The 26094-nt window shown below is 40.6% G+C and overlaps 1 protein-coding gene across 2 annotated transcripts; it reads left to right on the top strand.

The window, feature by feature from the left end:
* Positions 1 to 751: 751 nt before the first annotated feature.
* pdcd6 (programmed cell death 6) lies at positions 752 to 25975 on the top strand. Of its 2 annotated transcripts, none has more exons than XM_033639148.2 (6): positions 752 to 966; positions 6242 to 6303; positions 22112 to 22156; positions 23131 to 23307; positions 24049 to 24158; positions 25087 to 25975. In XM_033639148.2, the coding sequence occupies exons 1-6, from the start codon at positions 881 to 883 to the stop codon at positions 25183 to 25185; spliced, it is 579 nt and encodes a 192-aa protein (XP_033495039.1). In that variant the 5' UTR covers positions 752 to 880; the 3' UTR covers positions 25186 to 25975. The 2 variants fall into 2 exon arrangements, with proteins under 2 accessions (XP_033495039.1, XP_033495040.1); XM_033639149.2 differs by having other exon boundaries at positions 755 to 966; positions 23131 to 23289.
* Positions 25976 to 26094: the final 119 nt, after the last annotated feature.

Below are 26094 nucleotides of genomic sequence, written 5' to 3'. Positions count from 1 at the left end.
TTACACACATGCACAAGGAGGTGGAGGACACAATGACAACATTCTGAGTTTTACAAGTGCCATATATATATTCCTAAAATCTGTCAGTTCTATTGGAATCAATGGGGCGGACACTGCAAATCACACTTAAACGCAGCACATCGTCATAACAGACTGCTCTATATTGTATGTCCCTCTTGAGTGGCCGTAGGGCAGAAAAAGTTTTGGGGTGACGTTCCGTTGTTTAACGGGGATAGACTACCTTCCTTTCTACCTTCTCGATTATTTTTCCCCACATCAAGAACGCTCACACATGCACTAGCCCCCTGAAACAGCAGAATGTCACCCCATAACTTTTTCTGCCATACGGCAAGTCAAGAGGGACATACAATGTAGAACACTCTGTTACAGTATCATATATATTGTAAAATCTGTGTCTGTAAGTACCTTTGGTGTGTTTTAGAGAAGCCAAAGACACATTTCCATCTAGTTGGACAATAAAGTTATCTATCTATTTACTGCGCTGTGCCTTTAAACTTCTGTTGAGGGAATTAATTTAATGGGTGTATTTTGTTAATAATTTTTAAATACATTTCTCTCACTTTTGGTGTGGTGGAGGAACTGTTGGATACTGGTTTTCTAATTTTAACACCAGTTTTGGTAGCCGGAATATTACAGTTTCTATTTTTACTCAGTTGAAAGGAGAGGAAAACGTGACGTCACCTTCCTTATGGGAAGTGGTGAATGATTGGCCACGCCTCTGTGCGCGAGGAGGCAGGCAGTAACGTGAACGTCGGGGTGGTGTTAGAGTCTGATTGAAGCAGCTTAGTGAAGAAACTACAGCAGGAGGAAACAGTCTGTCGGTAGTACTCGCTCAGTTTCTGACAGCATTCCCTTTAAAATGGCGTATCACAACAGTCCGTACAGAGGTCCCCCGCACATCAACGCGCCTCCGGACCAGGGTTTTCTGTGGAATATCTTCCAGAGGTGAGTGGGGGGGGGAAGGCGGTTTGTTTCGCTGCTGTCACTCCGCTCCGCAGTGAAAACTGCTGTCATTTGTGGCGCGGAGAGGAAGAGAGTGGGGCTGGGTGGTGTTGGTGGTGACACGAAGTGTTTAATTCACAGCTCGTTTCGTCTTTACTACAACGTCCTCAAAACTATTTATATCAGAGAGCAGCGCTCCGCAGTGAAATTAGTGCTTTGTCAGGTCTGAGGTTACCTTACAGTTGTGGAGCTTCCTGGAATTACTACTGCACAGAGTACGACTCATAGCCCACAGCAATTCACGTCACTCAGCTTGTGTGTCAGTGTCACAGAGCTTTATCATTGGCGTTAAATTGTCTTGAAATGAAGTCACAGGCAATCAGCTGGCTCAATCAGTGAACTGTCTCCTGCAGCAATGAGTTTACAAACTGGGGTCCAAAGACCTCCAGGAGTCCTTGAAGGCTTTTGTTCTGGGTCCTTACAGCAAAACAGAGACTATTCACTTTAAGATTACCCCTGTACAGATAGAGATATGAGGGAATAATTCATGAATGGGTCTCTCAGCTGCCTGTGTCTGCACCATATCTGCACCAAGCAGCAGTGAAAAATCCTCTTAAGATGGGGTTTCCTTAAAAAAAAAAAATCTGACAGTTGTGAGTCTATATGACGCAGTGTGTATCTATTTATGGGAGGCTGACATGAATACATGGGAAAGCTCTGTCCAACACATTAACCATAGACTGTTATTTGTTCTTGAGCTGACGTCACAGTATCTGTGGTGGTTTTCAACCACTGATAGTCATCAATTTCACCAAAGAGTCAAAAGTGTGCCAGCAGCTAAGAAGGTCACAGTAGTAGGCAGAGGGAAATACTTGATATGCTATGGCCCCTGGTAATAGTAAGCTATAGAGTTATGTAATACTGCAGAGGATTTTTCCTGCTGCTTTGCTTTCTCACAACATTGAGATGCTGCACGCATTGCAAGGCACCCTTAACGAATTATTAATGTATGGCGCAAAACCCCCTGGAATTCAAGCTGGAAATACACAGTTTGTCTCATGTACATCTTTTGCTTTAGCTTTTCCTCTTACACATTTTCCTAATCTTTTATTCATAGTCACGCAAACAAGCTCTTCTCATGACTATCATGACCGTGCACATCATCACACGTCATACAAATACAACAGTATGACTTACATGAACACACACAGTCATCTCTCACATGAGCATTGTGCTGCCTCATCTGCTGCCTCCTGGTGAATATCTGTCAGAGCGGTGCTGGAATTCCCTCAGTCATGTGATCAGAGTCAATAGAGCATAGTTGGAGCGGGAGGCCTCTCAATCTCTGTGTCACACACACACAGTGGCAACATATGACTCACCGTCCCACTGGTGCACTGTCTGTAGGTAGCAATTCAGGTTAAGTCACACTTTGTAACTATCTTTATCCTGTCTTATCAGGAATGTGTAATGAAATGGAGTCAATCATTCTCACAGTGTTTTGCGCAGTGAATGGTGACAGTAGACTGCAGTCGTGCTGTAGTCGCCCTCTAAATTTTGCCTGCTTTTAAAATATAATCAATTCCTTGACTTGAGCCTGAGTGAATCATGAGAAAGCCATTCACTCCCTTTTGCCTGAAAGTTTGAATGACGTTGGTATGACAAAAATGTTTGCACCCAACCCCTTTGAGCCAGATTTAGACCAACAATACAGATGCGTTGCTATGGGAGTACGACAACATGTTCACTGACTGTCGCTACTGTTTGATGAGTACTGAATGTTTTGGAAGATATTCAAACTCATTCGTAACAAATTTGAACTTGTAGGAACAAGGTTTGGTTTGTCTAGCATAAATGAACAGGAGTGAGGGTGGTTTTTACAGACAATTCTTTTAACATACAGTAAAAGTTGATGTGATCACTGAAACATGTGGACTGTCTAACCTGAAATAGACCCATGATTTGATCCATAACTCAAACTGTAGATAAAAAAAAACCTTAGAAATACAAAAAGTAGCATTGGAAACTGACTGTGGACACCAGGATTTCCTTGGAAGCTTTTGTGAATGCAGCTTTAACTTGGAAGTTTTCCTTTTTTCCATTATGGGAGCCACAATGACATCGTTTATGTGGAAAGTAGGGCGAGCTTTATTCCGCAAGCCATATTCCAACCTGATTGCTCAATAGGAAACAGTGAAACATGGGAAAATCTGAACAGAGTGGCCGACTGAGTTGTGATTTTTATGTCGTCCTGCTGTTTTACCTACAAGTTCTGTATCTGACAACGTGAATATGGACACGCCAGATGGTTAACTGTCTGCGCTGCAGGCAGGAGGGAGTTTTAATGATGTTTTCACTTTCACTCTCACTTTTTTCAGCTCGCTTTACGTGAAAGTTTGCCGAGCTGACTTCACCTGAGGCTGAGGAGAGGAAGAGGGAGAAAACGCGAGGGCTTATTCTGTGCACACATACTTCTTTGAGTTAATCTGTCAGTGTTTGGTAAAGGCTGGGTACCCCCACTGCCTGCACCAACCCAACCACTCCTCACCTTTACTGTGACAAAGCTCTTATTTATGGAGGCGTGCTGAGAGCTGTTTTTCTCCCCAAGGAGAGCCGTCAGGTCTCCTCATGTTTGTTTTTCTTAATTTAGTTGGGGGAAGGTAAAGTGAGGAGTACACACAGACTCATAGCTGATCACCGTACAGACATCCATGATGGCTGCAGACATGGAGATATAACCGCACATAAAGCGTCACAGCTGGGAGCGGAAACCGAGCCCACAAAGTCAGCACTGAGCCGGGCCTGAGGTTTTTTTTCTGCGGGGGGTTCCCCGTCTCCTTTCCTCCCTCTTCCTCTCTGCTGGTATTCAGCTTGTTGAGTGTGCTCTGTGTCAACAGGTTGGGCCAGGCAGGTTGCTAAGGAACAACTGAGTCACTGGATGCATGACTGAGCTACATTTCAAAACTATGAGGCCCGTTATTTGCATCACTGTCCAGCCTGTTAATGTTTTCATGTCTCGGCATCTCAGGGAAAGACTCTTGGCTGAGTTTTATAGCTATGTTGTCAGCTGCCTTGTATTTAAGGAGATGGTTAACAATCAAGAGATGTCAAGTTGAGAAGTTTTGTTGTGATCTAATTTGTGGAAACTAGATGCTGTTACAGCTTTCAGATTCCCATGAATGTCTTTTTGTCTGAGGGGATTTGCCTCACGCTTGCTTGTTCCAAACTACCGGTATGTTTTTTTTCATGACCTAACACTGCAGGATGTTGGTCAGAGGATGATGACATATCCAGAGGGTATTTTTAAGCCCTACTTGGACTCTGATCAAACACAAAAAGAAAAAACAGAACTCCTAGAGGTTATTAGTAGATACAAAAACTTTTCATCACACTAATCTACGCAGGTTTATTGTCTTTTATTCAGCCTATATTTACAGAGTGTTTAATAACCCTTTTGAGAAGATGGAGCGAAGACATAGGCAAAGCCAGTCCCTCAGTATTTTTCCCATAATAACTTAACAGCCTATTCATATCTTGCTATGACCTACCTTTAGACACTTAGCCTAAGTGTGTGGCTTTGCCCTCTTTTCTTTGATGTCTGCCAGCACTTCTGAATAATAGCTGTGCCCCTTAATTTTTTTCAGTTCTACCTTTTAAGGGTGTAGTGTGTAGGATTTAGGAGGATATATTAGCAGAAATGGAATATAACATAATAAGCATGTTTTCTTTAGTATATTATCTCCTGAAAATGAGAATTGCTTTATTTTCATTACCTTAGAATGAGCTGTTTATCTGCATGTAGAGCCGGGCCTCATCCACGGAGCTCGCCATGTTGTCCTGCCATGTTTCTACAGTAACCCAGAACCAATATACCAAACACTGGCTCTAGATAGGGCCATTCACCTTTTTGAATCGGCCACTGTAATGAGCAGCCTATCAGCAACGAGCCAATCAGCACCATAAAAACACAGATTTTTTTAATGTGAAACTGCTTTATTTAGTGTTTTTAGTGGTTTAAATCACCAGGTCTGTTTTGGAGAGGAGGAAACCTCGGCTCCCAGTAAAAACCTCCTGAACATTCTAAGTTATTATTGGATCAGGAAAAAGGTGAGCACGCATTAGCAGGTGCTGTGCTAGCGGCTCTGTTCCTGTTCCTTTAAATACTGACACAGAATTCATTTACTAAACTTAAATGCTAAACATTGTGTGGTCCCAGCTTCCCTGATGTTTTTCCCCCCGTATTTCCTCTGTTATTACATTACCTTGGACTCTTGCAACTTGTGATGATTTTTCCCAATTTTATGACGTATTTTTGATCATTTGAAAAAAGCCAAAAATGACAAAGTGATCAATAATGAAGATAATCTTTAGCTGCAGACCCATTGTTGATTAAACAGCCAAGTATTTCTCCATTAATCAGTTAATTGGTTGGTTTCTAAAATGTCAGACTATAATGAAAAGTCAGAATTTCTCAACTCTCAAATTGATGTCTGGTAAGGTGGAGCTGAAGAATGTTTGGCAATTTTGCTTAAACGAGTATCCAAATAGTTATAGATTAGTTTTCTGTCAACTGACTAATTGATTAATTGGCTAATTGTCTAAGATATAAACTGCAGGTCCTTGAGAAATAGAGGGATATTGATTAAAGTTTATCATTATGCTAAATTCTTGTGAATAACTCCATATTTCGAGCCTTGCAGAGAGTGAGTGAGTTATGACGTGTAGGAAAAGTCCCAGGTCAGAAACGAACTCAGGATCAGTTGTATGGTCGTAACTACCAAGCAACCCCACACCCCTGTAAGCCCTTTTATCTTGTGCTATAGGTTCCCTCTGAGAACATTTCTCGAGAGGTTTAGGCTATTTTTAGTTTTCATTTCTTTCTTTAAAAATATGTAACACTGTCTGAGATTCTTGCAAGCTGATACTGTATGCTGGTGGCACGACACGCTGCTTCTACTGTTGCCAACATTCAGTTTCACTTTTTCGCTGTCTCAGGATCAACACACACACACACACACACACACACACACACACACACACACTCACTCGTAGCTTGTCTGGCTGGTCTCAGGGGAGCTACGAGCATACAAGCTGCCTTGTGTGTCCTGATCATAAAAGTCCATTCATTCTCAGTGGACTGTTGAAATACTAACACGCGCTCAGGAGGATAAACTTTCAGCCGGCAAGTGTTGATAACCCGCTCCTATTGTGTGTTGGAGTGGGTGGGTGTTTGAAGTGGTTAATGCAGGCGGTATCTAATCTGTGTTTTCCTCCCCAGGGTTGACAAGGACCGGAGTGGAGTGATATCAGACTCAGAGCTTCAGCAGGCCTTATCAAATGGTATGTATCAGTGTCTGACTGTTCTGCCACTCCCTTTTCTGTTTCTTTCTCCTTATATCTTTTTATTTCTGACCATTTGTGCTCCGTCTGCATCTCTCTACTCCCTCTCTCTCCTTTTTCATCCCTCCGTCTCCCTCCCATCTCCTTCTTACACACCATTGCTCTCTGCCTCTCTTTGATTTAAGCAACTGCCAAGCAGAAAATGGATTGTGATCTTATTTTTATCCCGGAGTGGCAGGTGTACTGAATAGAAATGAATGGAGTTTTATTTTTGTCCCAGGACAAGAGAGACGCAGGCGAATAGTTTATCAGTGCAGCTTCAAAGAAACTTCAATACGCCTCAGTGTCCCTGTGATGATAGCCGACTCAACGCTGTAACAGCTGCTGGTTGAAAGTGTTGGTGTGGACTAGATCTGCACAGTATAATGTTTTTTTAATTTGTCTTTCGAAGTCATCTTGCATGATACGCACATTGCGAAAAGGTGCGATATTGCATTCAGGGTTATTTTGAGTTAGATGAAAGAGAGTATCAGTAAAAACTGCACTTTAAAATGTAACTATCATTTTAATTTTCATGTTTAATTTGTTCAATCAAAGAATGAAATCATTTCATCTCAATTTTTTAATTAACAAGCAGGTTTGTTGTATTTTAGTAGTACACTGAGAGCAGCAGAGAGGCAGAACTGAGTACAGTTTTATATCTGTTTATTTATTGCAAATAATATTGTTATTGCTATATTCAACATTATCCAGCAGTCCAAGCGGTGTCGCTGTCCTGCATCAGGATGGTCCAGCCATGACCTGAAGTGTTTTAGGAGGGAAGGATCACGAGTTGTTTTTTACCCGTAGTGGAGAAAGACTATGATTGATTTTTGATGGATTTTCTTTATTTTCGTGTCAGGGGTTTTCAAGACACCAAAAGTACAGTTGCAGTGATCCAGAACTGATCCAGAAGCCTTCTATCCCAGTCTTTGCAAATAAAATTTGAACAAAAAAGTTGCCTTACTGAAGCACAACTCAGGTTTTTTTTGTAGTCATCCAGCCAAAAAAAAACCTCAACATAAACTGATGTCATTTCCTAAAAAGCACATCCCCTATTCCCTCATAAACAGGGCAGTAATACAAAATATTAACCTCATAGTCAATTTCACCTCGCTCACACAACAAACAAACTCTGACCTTCTCTGGAGTGTCATTAAACCTGCCAGGGCTCTAGAGCTAATGTCAGTGTTACTGAATGTGACTGTGTGTGTAAGGATCTTTGTCTTTTGTTTAAATTATACTTAACATAAATTTCTACACTGTAGCTATTCTTTACGAGACAGTAAGTTCATCATTTTCATTTATACCGTATATCAACAGACCATTTTCTCTCGACATGAGAAACATTTTTCTCCTAACCTCCTTAATATCACAAAGTTACCTGTTCTGCAAAATTAATGACAGTTTGTCCAAATGAAGTAAGGATTTTAACTCATTAACCTGGGGATAATCGTGTGACATGTCTATATTAAATATCTTTTTAGTGCGTCTCTGATCAGATCACTATAGCCAGAGATGCAGTGAGGGTGATCACGCAAGTAGCTGAATGCAATAGGAGTGATGCTTAACATTTAAACTGTTTGGACACTGGCCTTTTTTTTGCCTTCTTCAAAACAAAAATACAAAGGAAAAACTGTAAGGAATAGATTAAACTGCGTGTTTACCTGCTCTAACGTAAGATACCGACATTTGCAACATTTGCAAATCGTCCTAGGTAGCTTACTTCTAAGGCAACAAACATTTTGTGATGCATTTTGTGCAGTTACTGGTTATGTTAAAAACAAAACAAGGAAAAAACCAGTTCATGACCAGCACTTCCACGGCATAGTGTTTCACCTCTGTGTGGAAAACTGGATGCTACTATATCAGAGCATATACTGACATTAGCAGCTCACTCTGCTTATTACAGGACTGGATTAACCCCAGCCAAACCCATATCTCAAGATAGCATTACATTCACTAACACAATGGTTAGTTCTCCAACAAAAAGCTTATTCTCTTGTAATGTTAAATGGAAAACATAGTGTCTGGAAATAGGGGTTAAGCATAAATCTAACCTCTGTCTCAACTTTCGAAGTTTGTAAGCTAAGCATCTGAAACTTGTTGAAATTGACTGAATTAATTGTCGTTCTGATCTTACATTTCTAATCATAAAGGATTTATGGCCCAATCCTGATCCAGGTCCTTTAATAGTGGGTATACTAAGTCCGATTCAATACTTATGTTTCCTTAAATGTTAATTAAATATATATCTAACACACCGAAACCGCTGTAGCCTACTAAATCTGACACACCTTATATTTCCCAAACTACTTGATCCAAATACTGAAGGTCCTGATTCAAAATATCAAGTTTATTAACTTTAATTATTGATACGATATAAATAAAAGATTAATTGGGAAAATGTGACTCCTGAAATTGTCGTGACTCGATCTGTTAGAGAATAGAATTCTTACTCTGTCAGAGTTGTTGGAGATATAGAAACACTCATTCCACTCTGATTGTACAGTGGTGTTGCAGATGAAAGATTATACAGACACTGGCTTGCCAAGTTGAATTTTGGCCTGCCATCAAGTTACTCACGGAATTAATGTTAATTAGGGCCAGAGACGTTTGCTTACGTCAACTAAAAATGAGAAGCTGCTACCTGAATGCTTTGTATGCTGTGAGCAGTGTTGGAGCCTCCCAAATCTGTGTGTTTTGCCAACCTCCGTGCATGAACTCAAGTCAAATCCACACTCTTAATTTTTAATTTTCACATGCATATGGAGCATATTGCTCCCACTGTAGGGCCTGGCTGTGGTTAAACAGAGAAGTGATGCAACACTAGCAGGCTGAAATAGACAAAATAGAGATCAGTAAAAAAAGGGTCAGATTTTGAACTGCTTTATTTTAGCCGACACTGATCCTTTGAAATATGCCGATTGACTGGCTGAGGAAATCTCTACTTAAGACCACTTGTTATTGTTTGAAAAAATCACAAGGAATTTCAAGTATATCTGCCGCCATTATCATTTTAAACTGCGTCTATACTGTGCGAGAATTGAAAGCCTAACAGGCGTAGCAACAGTAACTAAGGGGACGGAGAATAGGGAACAGTCCATTTAAAAAATCTTGTAATCCAGCGCAGAGTGTTTTCTGTGCTGCAGATTGGGATTCATCTAAGAAAGATTGAAGACTGAGAGGAAATAATCAGCATGAAAAGGACCGAGCATGAGAATTACAGCTGCTAGCGATAGAAGTGCCATCACTCTTGGTTCTGTGTAGCTCAGGAGGAGGAGGATTCAGACAGGATTAAGGGTTCAGTTCCCACTGGGGCCCTCTAAATAAAAAAAAAAGTGTACTTGTGATTCTGCAAGGCTGTTTGGGGAGCAGTGTTGAATAAATGATACAGGTCATCTTCTCTGCTCAAATCCTGGCAATGGAAGTCAGTTTTACACAGGCTGGTAAAATATCTGTTTTCATGCCCACACACAACAACACTGCACCAGAGTCGCCTCTTGACCTTCCTCGCAACGAGACAGCTGGGTTGAAATATGGTTATGATTAATGAGACGTGTATTTGGGAGCACAGTAGAAGGTGGCACAGGTTGATGTTTGTCTTCTCATTAAAATATAATGTGTTCCCCGTCAAGTTTATGGCTGAGTTGCTCAGGCATTCAAAGACTTTTGAACAGATTACTCTCCTCAGAAACCCATTTTTCTGGGCACTTCAGAGGAAATAAAAAAACAGAAGTGTTGAAGCCGGCAGCAGCAGCAGTGAAAGAAGCTGTTATCAGGCTGCGCAGTGGTTCTGGCTCAGCATACTGATTAGACTGTGAGTGCGTGTTTGTGCATGCATGCATGAACACGTGTGTTTATCCAAAGTATGCGTGAGTGTTGTTCATTTTGTCTGCATTCACACCAGGGGTCAGTGAATCGCCTTTTTGTTTTTACAGACTTGTCGTGTTTGTGTGTGTTTCTTTTCACCGTTGCGTGCACATGTGCACCTTGCTGTGTTCGTGCGTGTAGTGAGCGGCAGGTTTCCCGGTCCAGTCTCTGCCAGTTCATTAGGCTCACTGTGATATGAAACAGAGCCAGTGAAGCTGAACACATACTGCACTGCCTCCTGTCCTGCAGTTTGCTGGCTAAAGCCACCAACTCTGCCACTGTCTGTCTGACACTGCAAATACTGTTTTTATTTACAGCACACCATCACTTGAGCCTTGTCTGCCACGCTGCTGTTTTCCCTCTCAACCCCTGTCTCTATCATCTACCTCGTCTTTGCTCCTCTCTCCTTTTTCCCCTCTTCCCCCAGGAGAGCAGAGTGCAGAGAGTATCAAGGCCCCGGAGGCTGGGTAGCGAGGCAAGAGTTTACACTCCTCCATCCTCTGTGCTGTTTCTGCATCACATACTCACTCTCATTCTTATCTCACCTTTCAGTACTCTGCCTCCAATACCTGTTTTTCTGCACTTCTGAAATATGTCAGCTTCCCTCTCCATGTTTCTGCCCTGCATTTTAATAGTTCCTCTAATCTTTTGCTGAGTTTTTTGAATCTTTTTTTTCCCCCAAAGTAAAAAAAAAACTGCAAACAGGGCAGGATATTTTCAATTGTTTCTAAACCAGGTTCTCTTTTATCAAATGTTTTGATGCTTCTGAGGCTCTACGCTCACTGTGAAGATGATGTCACTTTTTTCTAGTGTTGCAAACTGCAGTGGGCCTCATGCAGCAATATTCTCTTAAAGGCCTATGTTTAGGATTTTGGGGGGATATATTAGCAGAAAAGGTATATAATATTCATAAATTTATATTATTTTGTGTATAATCACCTGAAACTAAGACGTGTGTTTTTGTTGCCTTAGAATGAGCCATTTATTTTTACATCCATGCTTCGGCTTTGGAATAGACTTGTGAAGATGTCGGATCAGAGACTCACTAAAAAGATATTCAATTGAGACACCTTCCACTGTCGTCCCTGGGCTAATGAGTTGAAATCTTTATTTTATCTGAACAACGTGGCATTTCTTTTCGAGAACTAGTTAACCTGTGATATTCAGGAGATTTTGAGTGAAATGTTTCACGTTTAGAGAAAAACAGTCTGTTGACATATGGTTTAAACCAAGACTATGAACTTATTGTCTCATAAAGAATTGCTACAGCGTGGAACCTTATGTGAAGTATAATCTAAACAAAAGACAAAGATCCCTGTGTGCACAGTTGCGCTCAGGAATGTTGCCATTAGCCTTAGAGACTGGAAGGTTTAACACACTCCAGGGGAGGACAAATTGTTTGTTGTGTAGTTTAGGTGAAGTTGAGAATGAGGTTCACTTCTTGTTTTACTGTCCTGTATATGAAGACATAAGGAGTGTACTTTTCAGTAAAATGACCGCTCTCTATGTTGATTTCTTTTGGTTGGATGATCATGATAAATTTGAGTTCTGTTTCAGCAAGGGAGCCGTTTTTTGGGGCTGAATATCTTTGCCAGGCCTGGGACAAAAGGCAGAGTATTCTGTTTCTGGACTGAGCAATAAAATAACACGTACTTTAGATTGTTACTGCAACGTCATTGTAATGTTGTCTTGTAAACCCATGAGGGCTGGGCACATGTAAGTGTGCATGACACAAAATAAAAAATCTGATGAATCCAGAGTGGGTCCGCTGCCACAGAGTCCACCATTTTGCTCTACAGAAGCCCAAACACTAAACACTGACCACTGTGGCCATTCGCCATTTCATGTCAGCCACTATAGTTCTACATCAATTTCAATTTTCAGTTTATTTAGGATGGCCCCTTGAGATGCAGCATCTCGTTTTCGAGGGGTGCTTGGGACACGAGAGAAGTTCCAGTTGCTTGCAATCTGCAACCCTTACTGCTAGATGCCACTAAATCCTACACACTAAACTTAATTTTCTGTTCTCTTAACTAACAGAAGAGCAAAAATAAGAAAACATTGTTTAAGTTTCCATCCAAATGTAGACTGTTATGGGAATATTGGGAGTTGAGTCATTGAGATAAGCAGTAAGCTCTCCTCTCCTCTCCTCTTCTCTCCTCTCTTATTTCATCCCCGTACATTCCTCAGGAGGATATGGCACCGTCTCATTGCCTGCTGTGTCCTCTGTCTGTTTGTCCTCTCTCGCTCTAACTTTCTCTCTTTTTCTCTCACTCATGCTCCCATAGTAAGTCCCAGTTTTCCTACTCCTTCTCTCTATTCACCCTCTCTTCTCTCCTCCCTTGCTCCATCCCTCTATCAGTCCCGGGTGTGGCAATATCATCCCGATGAGACACTGATTGGCTGTGTGCCGCTTAAGTGCATGTGCATGTCTGTGTTGTGTGTACGCCTTGTAGCTGCGCCATTTGCTATAAATATAGAATTTGGCCTCCCTTTGCTCAGCAGTGAGTCGACATCATACCAACTTGCCGTCATGCTCCCTCACTCTCCCGCGCACACAGATTTATTCTCCTCCTTGAGTTATTTATTTAAGTGTGTAGGAGCCGTAATAGCTACTAAAATTGCTGATACGTTGAGAGAGCAGGGGCCTGCTGTGCAGATTGCAGAGTTGGCTGAATGGCAGGACTCAAGGAGCTCGTTCAGCAACTCTTACCTCTACATTTGTAGCATTTTGTAAAACTCAGTTACACTGGAGTTGAGTTAAATGTCAGCGAGCATTTATTTTTGTAAGAAAGTGTTGAGTTTCTTCTTCTTATCTTCCCTGTTATCAATCTGTAGGCCTGCTTTAGCCATGTCTGTTATAGCTGAAGAGTGGATGAGATGCTTCAAGCCTTCACTGACTGAGTTACGCCCTGTAATTAGGAGCTTATGGTCTAAGGCACTAGTGCTGTTTATGAATGACTAGATTCCTTGAGCCCAGCCCGCTGGTCTGTGTCTCACACATCAGGACTATTGTCTGGCATAGAAACAAACAGAAACTGAGAATGACTTGCTGACTGACCTGTTGACTAGTGACTATTTCTGATTTTATGACACATAAGTGATGATTCAGCAAAGTTCTAGAGTTTTTAAATATTGTATGTACACTACTGTTAAAAAGTTTGGAATCAACTTCCACAAAAACTTTCGGTAAAGTCTGAGAGGACTACTCTGTATGTTTGAATGGTCCTTAATGCTTTAAGGTTATAGACAGTCTGTTTCACAAATTGATTTTATTTTGTATGGGTTTTATTTTGTACATGGAGAATAAAATGCTGTATTATGGTTCAACCAGACTGACAACTACAGCTGGATATTGGTAGTCAATACCTTTAAGGTATTGACTATCAATATCCAGCCTTAGTTGTCAGTCTGGTTGAACCTACTCCTCAGGTATCTGACTGAAATAACTCAGTACCAAGTAACATCAAAGTGCTTTCAGTCAGACGATACCTGCATTTGATCCTTTTTGCGCTGGGATAGTGATCCTGGACCATCCCCACTTCCCACTAAATCAGCAAACTTGTGGTTGCTGCCGTCTCCATTGCTGCCCTCCTTCAGTGAATGGTCAGTTGAACATCTGCCGGGTTAGCAGAAGCTAATCAGAAGCAGTGGCTAACAACCAACACAGAGCCTTTAAACGGTCTAAACAAACTCACACTGGCACCAAAACCACTTGACTCTGTCATTAAACGTGTTATTATTGACTGTTAAGTAATGTTACCTGTGTGATGCTAATAGTTAGCTCACAGCTGTCCCTGGCCCAGGGCTCACATTTCCACAGTAGCAGCAGCTACAGTCCATGCAGTCTGTGGTGTGGTGACGTCAAGAGCAGTGTATTTGACAGAGTTGGAAAGAAATCACTTTCACGGTGCTGGTGTCATAATATTTTAAAATGATACCCAGACCTAATGGTGATGATGATGATGAGGATGATGATGATGAGGCTGATGAGGCACCACTCTTTGGTGGTAGTGATGATGTTCGTCATTTTGCCTTAATATTTCATGTGAACTGCAGTTCTTTTCCTTGTACATCTCAAGGTTGAACCATTAGGATGGTTTCTTTGGTTCAAGTCTGTGAAACTACTTTAAGATGTATAGTTGGAAATTTGAGGTTTGTGTGTAAAAGTTCATGTGTATGTGTGCTTACATACGTCAAGTGTGTGTGTACAAGTGTCTCACTGAGCCCCGGCACAGCCGTTACATTTACATGTATACACTACGGTGAGTTCACTCTGTTTTTCCACCAGCCTGCCTCTGTCCCCTCCTCCTCTCTTCTCACTCTCCATCTCACCACCGGCTCACCAGTGAGAGAGCCCAGTGTGTGGACTGGACAGAGGGTGTATTGTCCCAGTTTGCCATCAGACACACACACAGACACACACAAACATCTCAACCAATATGACCACCTCACACTGGGCAGCCGCAGTCTGTCTGGCATACATTGGTGACCTCACAGCTAGCTACTGGTGTGAAAAGTGTGTGTGTGAGCAGTAGAGTCAGTATGGCTGCAAAGGTCACAGCTTGTTCTCCTTTTCTCCGTCTTTGGTCATTTTTGTGATGGCTCTAATGCTGAAGGAACATTTATTTAGATATTACAAAAGGATTTCTGATAAATGAGCCAAGCCCTATATGGGCTGACATTAGCTTTTTGCAGCTATGTCTGTATTAGGGTTGGGCGATAGGGTTGTGTGGGGAAGTGTGGGGACCTAATGGGCTACTCCACTAAAGGTACAATAATTTTTGTAAACCTTTTTTAATATTTTCTGTATGTTTGATTAATACATTTTTTTGCACATATGAGCCCATTCACAGCCTATCCTCACTTACCCACCCAGTCTTTCTTTACTGTTCCTTAAGGATAGACCAATACATCGGCCGGCCGATATATTGGGCCGATATTTGAGGTTTTTTTTTTTACTTGTATCGGCATCGGCCGATCCGCGCATGGGTTCGCGGATTTATTTTTCCCTGGCATGATTTACAGACAGGCATCCACGGGCAGCTCTGTGTTGCCGGAAGACCCTGCAGTGCACATGCAGCGAATCATACTGTGTACAGTAGTTGTTGTTTTATTTATGCTTCAGCTTAAATATTTGTTTATTTTATAAAGACATTACTGGAAGATTTAAGAGCACTGAACTCTTTTTTTTAATTTGAATGTATAATAATAATAATAATAATAATAATAATATTCTACCTGTTCTACCTCAACTTTCCGTCTTGTTTTAGTATTTTTTACTGTTCAATAAATGTTTCTTATTTTAAACTTGAGACCTGTGATATTTGTTATCATTGTGTCATTTTTTGATGTAAATTGAGGGAGCAAAAGCAGTATCGGCCCCAAATATCGGCTCGAGAAAATCGGCAGTCCATAGTCGGTCATCGGCTAAGGATGATGGAAAAAAATCGGTTTCGGCATCGGCCCTAAAAAATCCATATTGGTCTATCCCTACTGTTCCTCCCTGTAGCCTAAAAATACCTCATTAAGCAGATCATCTGATTTAAAAGATATATTTTAAATACTATGGTGATGAAACTGCAGAATATTTATCAGTGAATAAAAAAAAAGCTGTCAGCCAGGCAGATATGAGCAGAAATTGATTAGTGACAGTGGCAAATCTTCAAAACAGCGGTGACAAACTTTGTACCACTTCACCCATTTGGCAGTAACAGCATCTGGCGGTAACTAGTGCAAATAAATCAATCAAATGTTTTTTCTTAAGTAAATCAGGTGCAAGATTTTCCTAAATCACAAAGTTGGACTCAGTGGTCAATGACTGCTAGCCATCGGCCCAACCCTAGTCTGTATCATGTACTGTTTATGTATGCTCATAAGTAACAAGCCATTGCAGTACATAGACATCAGCTAACATACTGATGTTAAAACTACGCCCATTTTCAAAGTTCATACATGTTATTTCTATGATCTAAGACAGTCCAAAAATATAAGCAAACATGATCAAATCTCTCCCTAATCCACAACCTAGAGTGCTAAAACTCAAATTTGTAATGTCATGGGATATTAAATCTGCTGCTCCATAGAAAGTGAACTGGGAAAGATGTTCTCGTTAGCACGGAAAGCACTGCGGGGAGTGTCCTGAGTATATGGGTACATTTTCGGTTTCAGAACTGAGAACACTACAACCGAATAAAGCTCATTTGGGTGTTAAAAGAAAACAAACATTCTGTGGGTCAGCAAAATCAGGCTCATATTCACTGTCTGTGGAGCAGCTCCAGACTTTATACTTAATGACAACACAAGTTTAAAACTTACTTCTCTGGTTCCCGGCTTTGAGAAAGAATAGCTCATGTTCACAAATTGATTGAACTTCGGTCATGGAAATAACATACTGGAATCCTTAATTTAGGTGGTGTTCCCCTTTAAGCAGGTATCATGTTTACCATGTTCACTCTTAGTTTGCTAACATTTCCTAATTGGCACTAAACACAAAGTACAGCTGAGGCTGATGGGAACGTCATTAGTTTTCCAGTCATTTGGTCATGAACCAAAACACTGGATAAATTAAAAATTCGTCCTGATGATGGTGCTGGATAAAAAGTCAGGGGATCAACATAGTTATTTCAGTAATGGGGTCATTAATGTGTCTACCAAATTTGATGGCAATCGATCCGATAAGTGTCAAGACATTTCACTTAAAAACAAAATGTTAACCTCATGATAGAGCAAAAGTCAGAGGATCACCAAAGTCGCTAAGATTCATTCTCTGGGAAACATGAACATCTGTACAAAACTTCATGGCAATCCTTCAAATATTTAAGATTTTTCAGTCTGGATTGAAGTAATGAACCAACTGACTGACCCTTGAGCAACACCAGTAATGTGGCTAAATAATTACACAAGAAAGAGCCCTGTTTTTCTCTGTTATGGCTTCTGTTAAAGAGGGGGATCTGGGCTCAATAGTGCAGTGTAGGTGGAAGTGTCTGGCAGTGTTTTAGGCCAATAAATTTGCATTTACATGCATCCTGCTGTGATCAGATGTGGTTAACAAAACATGCATCATTCATAGTCAGTGAAACACATTCAAACGCTACTCTAAGTTTCTAAAATGCTGTTATTGGCTGTTACAAAAAACTTGTAGGCAACATAAGGGTTTTCATCACACTGCACTGCAGCAAATAAACACAGCAGTTACTCTACAAATTGGTCTTGCATCAGTACACTTATCATACTTTATGTTTGTTGCTTTAGTTGAGCAGAAAGATAGTCTAAGAATATAGATTCTGGCCCAAATCCCAGCTTCAGTATGGGCCTCAGGCTTAGTCCCAGGATTGCTCTACCCACAGTCCCAGACAGCCTCACCCATCAATAAAACAAACCAAAGAAGAGGAAGGAAATGTCGAGTGTCTTCTTTGAACACTCAAGTAAAATCCCCAAATCTTGAGCTGTTGAAGTCCTAAAGCCATTTCTGACACTTTTATGGACTTTTTCAACGGTGAAATCTAGGGGAAAATAAATAACAATAATTTCTATATTCTATTTTGTCCGCTCAGGTCTTATTTAAATGAGGTGTTCAATTTCAAAGAGTTTTATCTAAGCCCTTATGGCTCAAACTGCAAACCCGCTTACTGCTGGCATAGCTAAACTGTGGTTGGAAATCAAAAAACAAGGCGTCAGAAGCAACACAGTGTGAAAAAGGCTCTACGCTAAAATTCTGCAGATGCTGTTTTTGGGGTCTGCAGATAGAGTTGCAGGGAGGAATCTTAGGTCAGCAGAAGCAGGCTAGATAGTTCAGGTTACTGCAACAAAAACTAAACTGCAGATGCTTTGCGCTCCCTCTCATCTCCTTGTGTCTCTCTCCTTTTGTTGCCTTTGCTCATCTGGTTATCTCTCCTCCTCTCTCTCTTTTATGTTTTTTACTTGTTCCTTCATCTTGTCTCTCTGCTGCATCCTCCCACACTCACTTCTCTTTATTTCTGGTCCCGAGCTTTCGGTCCTCTGTGTAATAAAGTGCGATGGTGAGTCAGCAAGGATTTAGATGTCCTGATAAATCTCAGTGTCTTGAGAGTTGAGTGTGAAGAGGGCTATAAAGTATAAACACCCTGCTGAGCTAAAGCCCCGTCAGTCTTTTTCAGGCCATATAACTGACAGGTATATTCACGTAAGATTGAAGAGTTTTTCTCACAGGTGAAAAATAACCATATTGTGTGTTTGAGGAGGAAAAAAGCAATAAAATGTCACAAAACTTAACTGCTTTGTAATCGTATGAGCTCATAATTAGATGCATTCATATTTCACCCACTTCCTCCTTAATGTGATTTTGACATTTGGTGAATGCTTTTATCCTCCTCTCCTGTGAGTGCATTAGTGTAGGTGGATTCTGTGGGAAGTGAACATGACCGCTGTCTGTCATCTGTCTGTACCCAGATCATTTCTACCTCACTGACAAAATGTCAAACCAATACAACAGCAGGAAGTGAAGAGGATGTTAAAGGGACAGTTCATCCCAAAATCAAAAATACATATTTTCCACCTACTTGTGGTGCTATTTATCAGTCTAGGTTGTTTTGGTGTGAGTTGCCAAGTGTTGGAGATATCAGCCGTAGAGAAGTCTGCTTCTCTCCATCATAATGGAACCAGATGGCACTTAGCTTGTGGTGCTCAAAGCGCCAAAAATATACATCTGAAAAACTCTACAGCAAAGTCTCTCTCCAGAAATCATGATAATCAAGATAATCCACAGACCTTGTTGTGAGCAGTTTCACGTAGGAACTATTTTCTTTCTACCGGACTGCACCCACCAACCGTATCACCGGCAGAAGGAAGTATGCATTTAGTCATGCATGAGAGGCTCATGCTCGTGACAGCGTGAGACATAAAGAGTAATGGCGTCCTCCTCAGCTTAGCTGTAACGTTAGTTTGCTCAGTAGTGCTAGGTGAGCTAGCAGTAGATACACACTTCTGTGCAGCGATACAGTTGGCACAGATGAAGGACAGTAGATCATACACATTCCTAATTTAGGCAATCTTACACTAGCTACCACTGGATATCATAAATTATTTTAAGATGTTAAATAACCACTTAATGTTCATATTCACCAATCTAAGGTTGTTTAATGAGACTTTTCTTTCTGTTTCTAAACTGAAGAAGGATTCATCTTTCCCGATTACACTGAAATTCAATTTTCAATTCAATTCAATTCAATTTTATTTATAAAGCCCAATATCACAAATCACAATTTGCCTCACAGGGCTTTACAGCATACGACATCCCTCTGTCCTTAAGACCCTCACAGCGGATAAGGAAAAACTCCCCAAAAAAAAACCCTTTAACGGGGAAAAAAAAACGGTAGAAACCTCAGGAAGAGCAACTGAGGAGGGATCCCTCTTCCAGGACGGACAGACGTGCAATAGATGTCGTACAGAACAGATCAGCATAATAAATTAACAGTAATCTGCATGACACAATGAGACAGAGAGAGAGAGAGAGAGAGAGAGAGAGAGAGAGAGATGCAGGTAATGACAGTAGCTTACAACAACATTAATGAAAGTAATAATATTATAGTTATAGTTCTGGCTACTGTGGTACAATATGTTGAAAGTATGTATTAATATCTGACAGTATACTTGTGTGACAATAGTCATATGTGTATAATAACAGTAGAAGTATGACTAATGACTAATGATGGCAGCAGCAGCAGGAGGCATCTGGCAGGACCACGGCAGCAGCACAACCACACACGTCACACTGTCCAGGCACCGCTGCGGTATGAGTTATTCTGAGAGACAGTGGAGCACAAAGGCTCCGGAGAAGAAGCCGAGTTAGTGACATCCAGAATGGCCGAGTTAGCAAGATGCAGTAATAGGATGAGAGAGAGAGAGAGAGAGAGAGAGAGAGAGAGAGAGAGAGAGAGAGAGAGAGAGCCCGGTGTATTATAGGGGGTCCTCCGGCAGACTAGGCCTAAGTCAGCCTAACTAGGGGCTGGTACAGGGCAAGCCTGAGCCAGCCCTAACTATAAGCTTTATCAAAGAGGAAAGTCTTAAGTCTAGTCTTAAATGTGGAGACGGTGTCTGCCTCCCGGACCATAACAGGAAGATGATTCCACAGGAGAGGAGCCTGATAGCTGAAGGCTCTGGCTCCTGATCTGCTTTTGGAGACTTTAGGGACCACGAGTAACCCTGCGTTCTCAGAGCGCAGTGTTCTGGTGGGATAATATGGCACTATGAGCTCTCTAAGATATGACGGAGCTTGACCATTTAGAGCTTTATAAGTTAACAGTAGGATTTTAAATTCAATTCTGGATTTTACAGGGAGCCAGTGCAGAGAAGCTAAAACAGGAGAAATATGATCTCGTTTCTTAGTTCCTGTTAGTACACGAGCTGCTGCATTCTGAATTAGCTGGAGAGTTTTTAAGGACTTACTAGAGCTACCTGATAATAGAGAGTTACAGTAATCCAGCCTTGAGGTAACAAAAGCGTGGACCAATTTTTCTGCATCTTTTCGGGTCAGGATAGGCCTAATTTTCGCAATATTACGCAGATGAAAAAATGCAGTCCGTGAGGTTTGCTTTAAATGAGAATTAAAAGACAAATCTTGATCAAATATTACTCCGAGGTTTCTTACGGTAGTGCTAGAGGCCAGAGCAATGCCATCTGGAGAAACTATGTCATCAGATAAAGAGTCTCTGAGTTGTTTGGGGCCAAGAACAATAACTTCAGTTTTGTCTGAATTTAACATCAGGAAATTGGTGCTCATCCAATTTTTTATGTCTTTAAGGCAGTTATGGAGTTTAGTTAATTGATTACTTTCTTCTGGCTTCATCGATAAATACAACTGTGTATCATCCGCATAACAATGGAAATTTATAGAGTGATTTCTAATGATGTTACCTAAAGGAAGCATATATAGAGTAAATAGGATTGGTCCGAGCACAGAACCTTGCGGAACTCCAAAACAAACTTTGGTACGTAAGGATGATTCATTACGAACGTCAACAAATTGAAAACGATCAGATAAATAAGATTTAAACCAGCTTAGTGCTGAACCTTTTAGGCCAATTAAGTGATCCAGTCTCTGCAGTAGAATTTGATGGTCAATTGTGTCAAACGCCGCACTAAGATCTAATAAAACAAGAACAGAGACGAGTCCTTTCCATGCCTCCCTTCATGTCAAATTTGTTTTTTTTTTTAGATAATGTGATATTTAGGATAAAATTAGCAACCACGACTGCTCTCAGCCTCTGTGCTTGGCAGTTTGTGTGCAGTCTTACAAATCTCTACTGAAAACTGACTGTACAATCTTTTTATCACATTCTCCTCTGTGGTTTTAACTGCTAGCAAAGTTAACTGTTATTGTCATCAGGTTATTGTAAATGTTTTAATTCATGTTGTTCTAACTATAGATTGGGCTGTACCCAATGTAATTTCTTTTACATTCAAGCATTTCAAATGAAGTTTTGAATGTCTGTCATCATATTTTATGAAGTCAACCCCTGCAAACGATTATGGATTGAAGCAGAATATTTATAAGATAAAACATGTTGTAAATTGTGGATATGGTTGCATCTGTGGACTTCTTAGGGATGTCTGGATCACACAAGTCGGAGACAATCCTATGCAGCCACCACTGGAATCTAATACTACTAATATTAGCGTAGCCTACACTTTATCTGCAACTGTGCAGAAATACAGGGTTTAAACAGAATGAATAGACATGCAACATAAAGCAAAAGCTGCCCAGCGTTTAAATGTTGATTTAGAATTTGAATGTCAGCGTTATGAAAGGAGCTTTGAAGCTTCAACCTATTCATTACAGCTCTATGATAGATACTAAAATAGCCCACTGGTCTCACTGGTCTGGTATGTTTTTAAATGGTATTCCTCTGTCTCACAGGCACATGGACTCCTTTCAACCCAGTGACCGTACGCTCCATCATATGTAAGTAGCTGCTGACAGTGATATGCCTGACTTTTACAAAACTGCTTGTTGTTCTCAGGTTGTTTATTTGCCTCCTCTCCATGACAACTGGGTAATTTCATTACAGCTTGAGCAATCTGAGGGCTGACACAAACTTATCTTTGGCTTCAGTAACTGCTGCTATAGTGGAAACTTGCAGCCATCAATAATGGGAGGAGGAAAGGGCATCAGCAAGGAAACGAGAAAGTTGGTCTCAAAAGGCAGCTGCCGATTGCCTCAAACTCCAAATATCGATCTGTTTGCACTCATAAAACAGTTGTGATGTGCAGCTGAGGTTAAAAACTTTAAACTCTGCAGTGTAGTTAAGGACGAGGTTGGCAGCTTTTTAACTGTACTACTATATGGTTAGGCTGTACCTCAACACAAATAAAGCTAAATATTTTTTAGATTTTTAATCTCTATCTCTCATCTGGAATCTGAGAGAAGATGGCTGTTTATTATCTATAGATCCCTGGCATATTTTGTGCTATTGCTTCCAGTTTAGACAAAAATATGTTAAAAATATCTTTCCCCAGGCCACATATGTACTTTGTTCCCTTTTTGTTGTGTGACTTGTAGAGTAAATCCCTATAATTCTGTCGCCTCCCCTTCCTACTGTTCCATACTCAGTAAATCCATTGTTTAATGGTCCCCCAGCAAGAAGCATATCCTGTGATAACACTCTCTTTGTTGGGAGGTAATTGGATTGAACCGCATGAGGGTGAAGAGTGAAGTATTGGTGGGGGGATTGAGGAGTTTTCTTCCTCTGTTATGAGGCAGCAGTTAGTCAAGTGTGAGACACTTCTCAGCTCTCTGACAGCCCTTTAAAACTATGTTTACCATTCATGCTTTCATGTCACAGGATCCGTCCCAGCTGTATGCTGTTGTAGAGTTGTGTGTGTGATAGAGTGAATAATGTCTCTTAAAGTGTACTTTGTCCTCCCCCTCTCCTTCAGCCATGTTCGACAGGGAAAATAAAGGTGGGGTGAACTTCAACGAGTTCGCCGGAGTGTGGAAGTACATCACAGACTGGCAGAACATCTTCCGGACCTACGACAGGGACAACTCTGGTTTCATTGATAAGAACGAGCTCAAACAGGCGCTGACTGGATTCGGTGAGCAGCAGCAGCAAAGTATGCTTGTGTATTTATGTTTGATGAATGTGGTGGAGGGCTCCATAGCTGTCACTAGGAATTCTGTGGGTCACAAGGTCAGATTTTGTCTTTTCAGTTGCTCTTTGTGTGTTTGGATAGACCAGCATAGTAGTTTGGAATTCAATCCTTAATTTATCATCACCGCTCATGTATTGTAGTAAATACTTGTCAGGTTTTACACAGACATGCAGTTCCAGCTCACCATTTACAATGCAGAACAAACAACAGGAGACAAATCCAAATTCATTATTTAGAGCAAGAAGCTTTCATCTTCCAGTCAAAGCTAACACGATTCCACAGAAATGTAACTTAGCACATAAAATAAATAAATAAAACTACTCAGTCTGTGTTTGACTTTGAAGGATTTCTCTTTGCCTTCGAGATCCTGTGTTCAGTGTTTGTACTGTCTAAAAGTGTCTGCGGCTAAATCCCTCAAGGGTTTTGTTTAAGTTCTGTAAATGCCACAAGAGCCATAATCAATACGCTGTTGAAATTGTCGGCAACAATATATTTCAGTTAAAGCTGAAGTAACTGCTCAGTGAAAAGTATGTATCATATTGACAGTGGCGAATGTATGCTTCATCACATGGCTAGATCTTTCATTGTCCCCTCTCAGATCGAGGACTTTAGGTTGTTCCAAAGTCACGTTTGTTTGTTTGTTTTAAAGTTCAAGTCCATGTCTGGTCACATTGTGAATGTCTTGTTTGCTGTTGTGTGCAGGCTATCGTCTATCAGATCAGTTCTACTGCACGCTGATAGAGAAGTTCGACCGTCAGAGGAAGGGACAGGTTGCCTTTGATGACTTCATCCAGTGCTGTATTGTACTACAGGTAACAGATTCAAAGTGAAATACAATAAACTGAATGTAACATGATTCTCTATTGTTTCCCACATGTGTCAGTGTCGTCAGTAGTTTATAGATGCATACTGATTTTGAATGCTTGCAGCAGTTCCAATAGTCATTTTCTGCAATATCAATACACCTGTGTCAGCTGCTCTTTCTCAGTCTCCCTTCTTGTTAATGTTTACTGCAGTCATTCTGCTTTTCTCTGCTACTTTCATGTTATAGCCTTAGCCTTCATATATTTTTTTATTTAAAAAATGAATGTCAGTTTTCCCTTGGTTTTGAAAATGGTATCAAATTTTAGTGAGGTAGTCCAGGTTTGTGACAACACTAACACGTATGCAAATGCATGAGTGTAGGACGTTCTTTGGTTTATTACTTGCATTATGAGGCTGCTCGTGTATTCATAGGATTCAAAGAGGAGCTTTACTTATGCATATTTAAGAAAAGCATTACAGCCCTTCCTTTTAGATCATTAATCTCCCATTGAAGTTCCATTTGAGCCCGTATGTTTCGTTTCAGTCATTTCATATACATACAGTTGTAATGGAAGCTGCCATGCATAACTATAACCTTACACTAGTATAGCAACTGAAGCAGGAGTGTGGTAAAATAAGAGTAGCTTTTGAAGTGAATCACTCAGGGTCTCACAATAGCTCTCAAGGTGTCAACCATCCACTTTGTTAAACACTTTTTTTCAGACCTAGATTTAAATGAATGACCTTGTGTTGAGATATTAATGATAAATAATTCAAGCACTTATATTACTCAGTGACCCGGTGTTGAATGTCTGTTACTATGGTAGTAAATGATGAAATGTGATAATGATAATCATGAAAATTGTGATTGACAGTGTTGAACTTTGGAGCAATGAGAATGAGAAGTTAAATCACTTTTTCCCCTCCTTTCCACAGAGGTTGACTGATGTCTTCAGGCGGTACGACACAGACCAGGATGGCTGGATCCAGGTTTCATATGAACAGTATCTATCCATGGTCTTCAATATAGTATAACGCACACGGATAAGCACAAAAGAGCACAACTGGACACAACTGTGCCAAAGCTAACGGCACCTCCCGGATGTCTGCCATGGTGGACACTACAAGATTTTTTTAAACCTAACTTTTCACCCTGGTTGTGCTGTTTGACACAAATTTATAAAATGAATACAAGAGGAACCTTGAAGTACCCTCCATATGACAGTATTTGTCTTGAGGTACAATGACAATGCTTCACGTATTTGAAAAAAAAAAAAAAAATCTTGTAGTGTTTTGTTTCATGACAAATCTGAGCTACATCTGTGTTGGGGTTGGGTAATGTTATGGACACATCCTGTCTTTCTGTCTGTCAGTCTAACTGTCTGTTATTGTCAACAAACTTTTTAATGTCTTAACTTTAATTGATACAATTAAAAAAAGAACTCTGTTGAGAGTGAAAATGATGCATTGTAAATATGGTTCAAGATGCATTGCATGCTTTTCAGGGAAATTTAGCCCCATGTTGAAGCATGCTTTCCCTTTCTAACTGTCTCTTCCTCAGCCCTGTTTTGCTCAAAGCCATGTTTACAAAACCGGTGAAAGCAGGTGATGTTCTGCTTCGAGATTCACTGACATGCCAGCTTACATGCCATATTTGTACAAACTTATTTTTAACTGCAAAATCTTCAAATGTTAGATCATATCATTTTTGGTAGAGGGTAAGCATAACGCCTTTTAGTATGGCTTATTTTTTGTGCATGATGCCTTAAAATGTGTAAAAAGAACACACGAGAGAGAAATCTTTTATTAAAAAATGGAAATCTGATGTGGAGTTTTGCTTTCATCATTTATACAGAGGTACGTTGCATTGCAGAGGAAACAGTGACCTGCTAAGTGGCTTAATGTCGCCATCTGCTGTACGTTGGTGGTTTCTACCACCGCAAT

This window comes from Epinephelus lanceolatus, chromosome 20 (genome assembly GCF_041903045.1).
Source record: "Epinephelus lanceolatus isolate andai-2023 chromosome 20, ASM4190304v1, whole genome shotgun sequence".
Taxonomy (NCBI): domain Eukaryota; kingdom Metazoa; phylum Chordata; class Actinopteri; order Perciformes; family Serranidae; genus Epinephelus; species Epinephelus lanceolatus.
The sequence above is the reverse complement of the archived record's forward strand: the minus strand, read 5'-3'. Positions and strand labels throughout refer to the sequence as shown.

Coding starts and splice junctions, on each gene's coding strand:
- pdcd6 (XM_033639148.2), top strand. CDS start 881: ATGGCGTATCACAACAGTCCGTACAGAGGTCCCCCGCACATCAACGCG. Junction 22,157..23,130: donor GACCGTACGCTCCATCATAT/GTAAGTAGCTGC, acceptor CCTCTCCTTCAG/CCATGTTCGACAGGGAAAAT. Junction 24,159..25,086: donor AGTGCTGTATTGTACTACAG/GTAACAGATTCA, acceptor TCCTTTCCACAG/AGGTTGACTGATGTCTTCAG.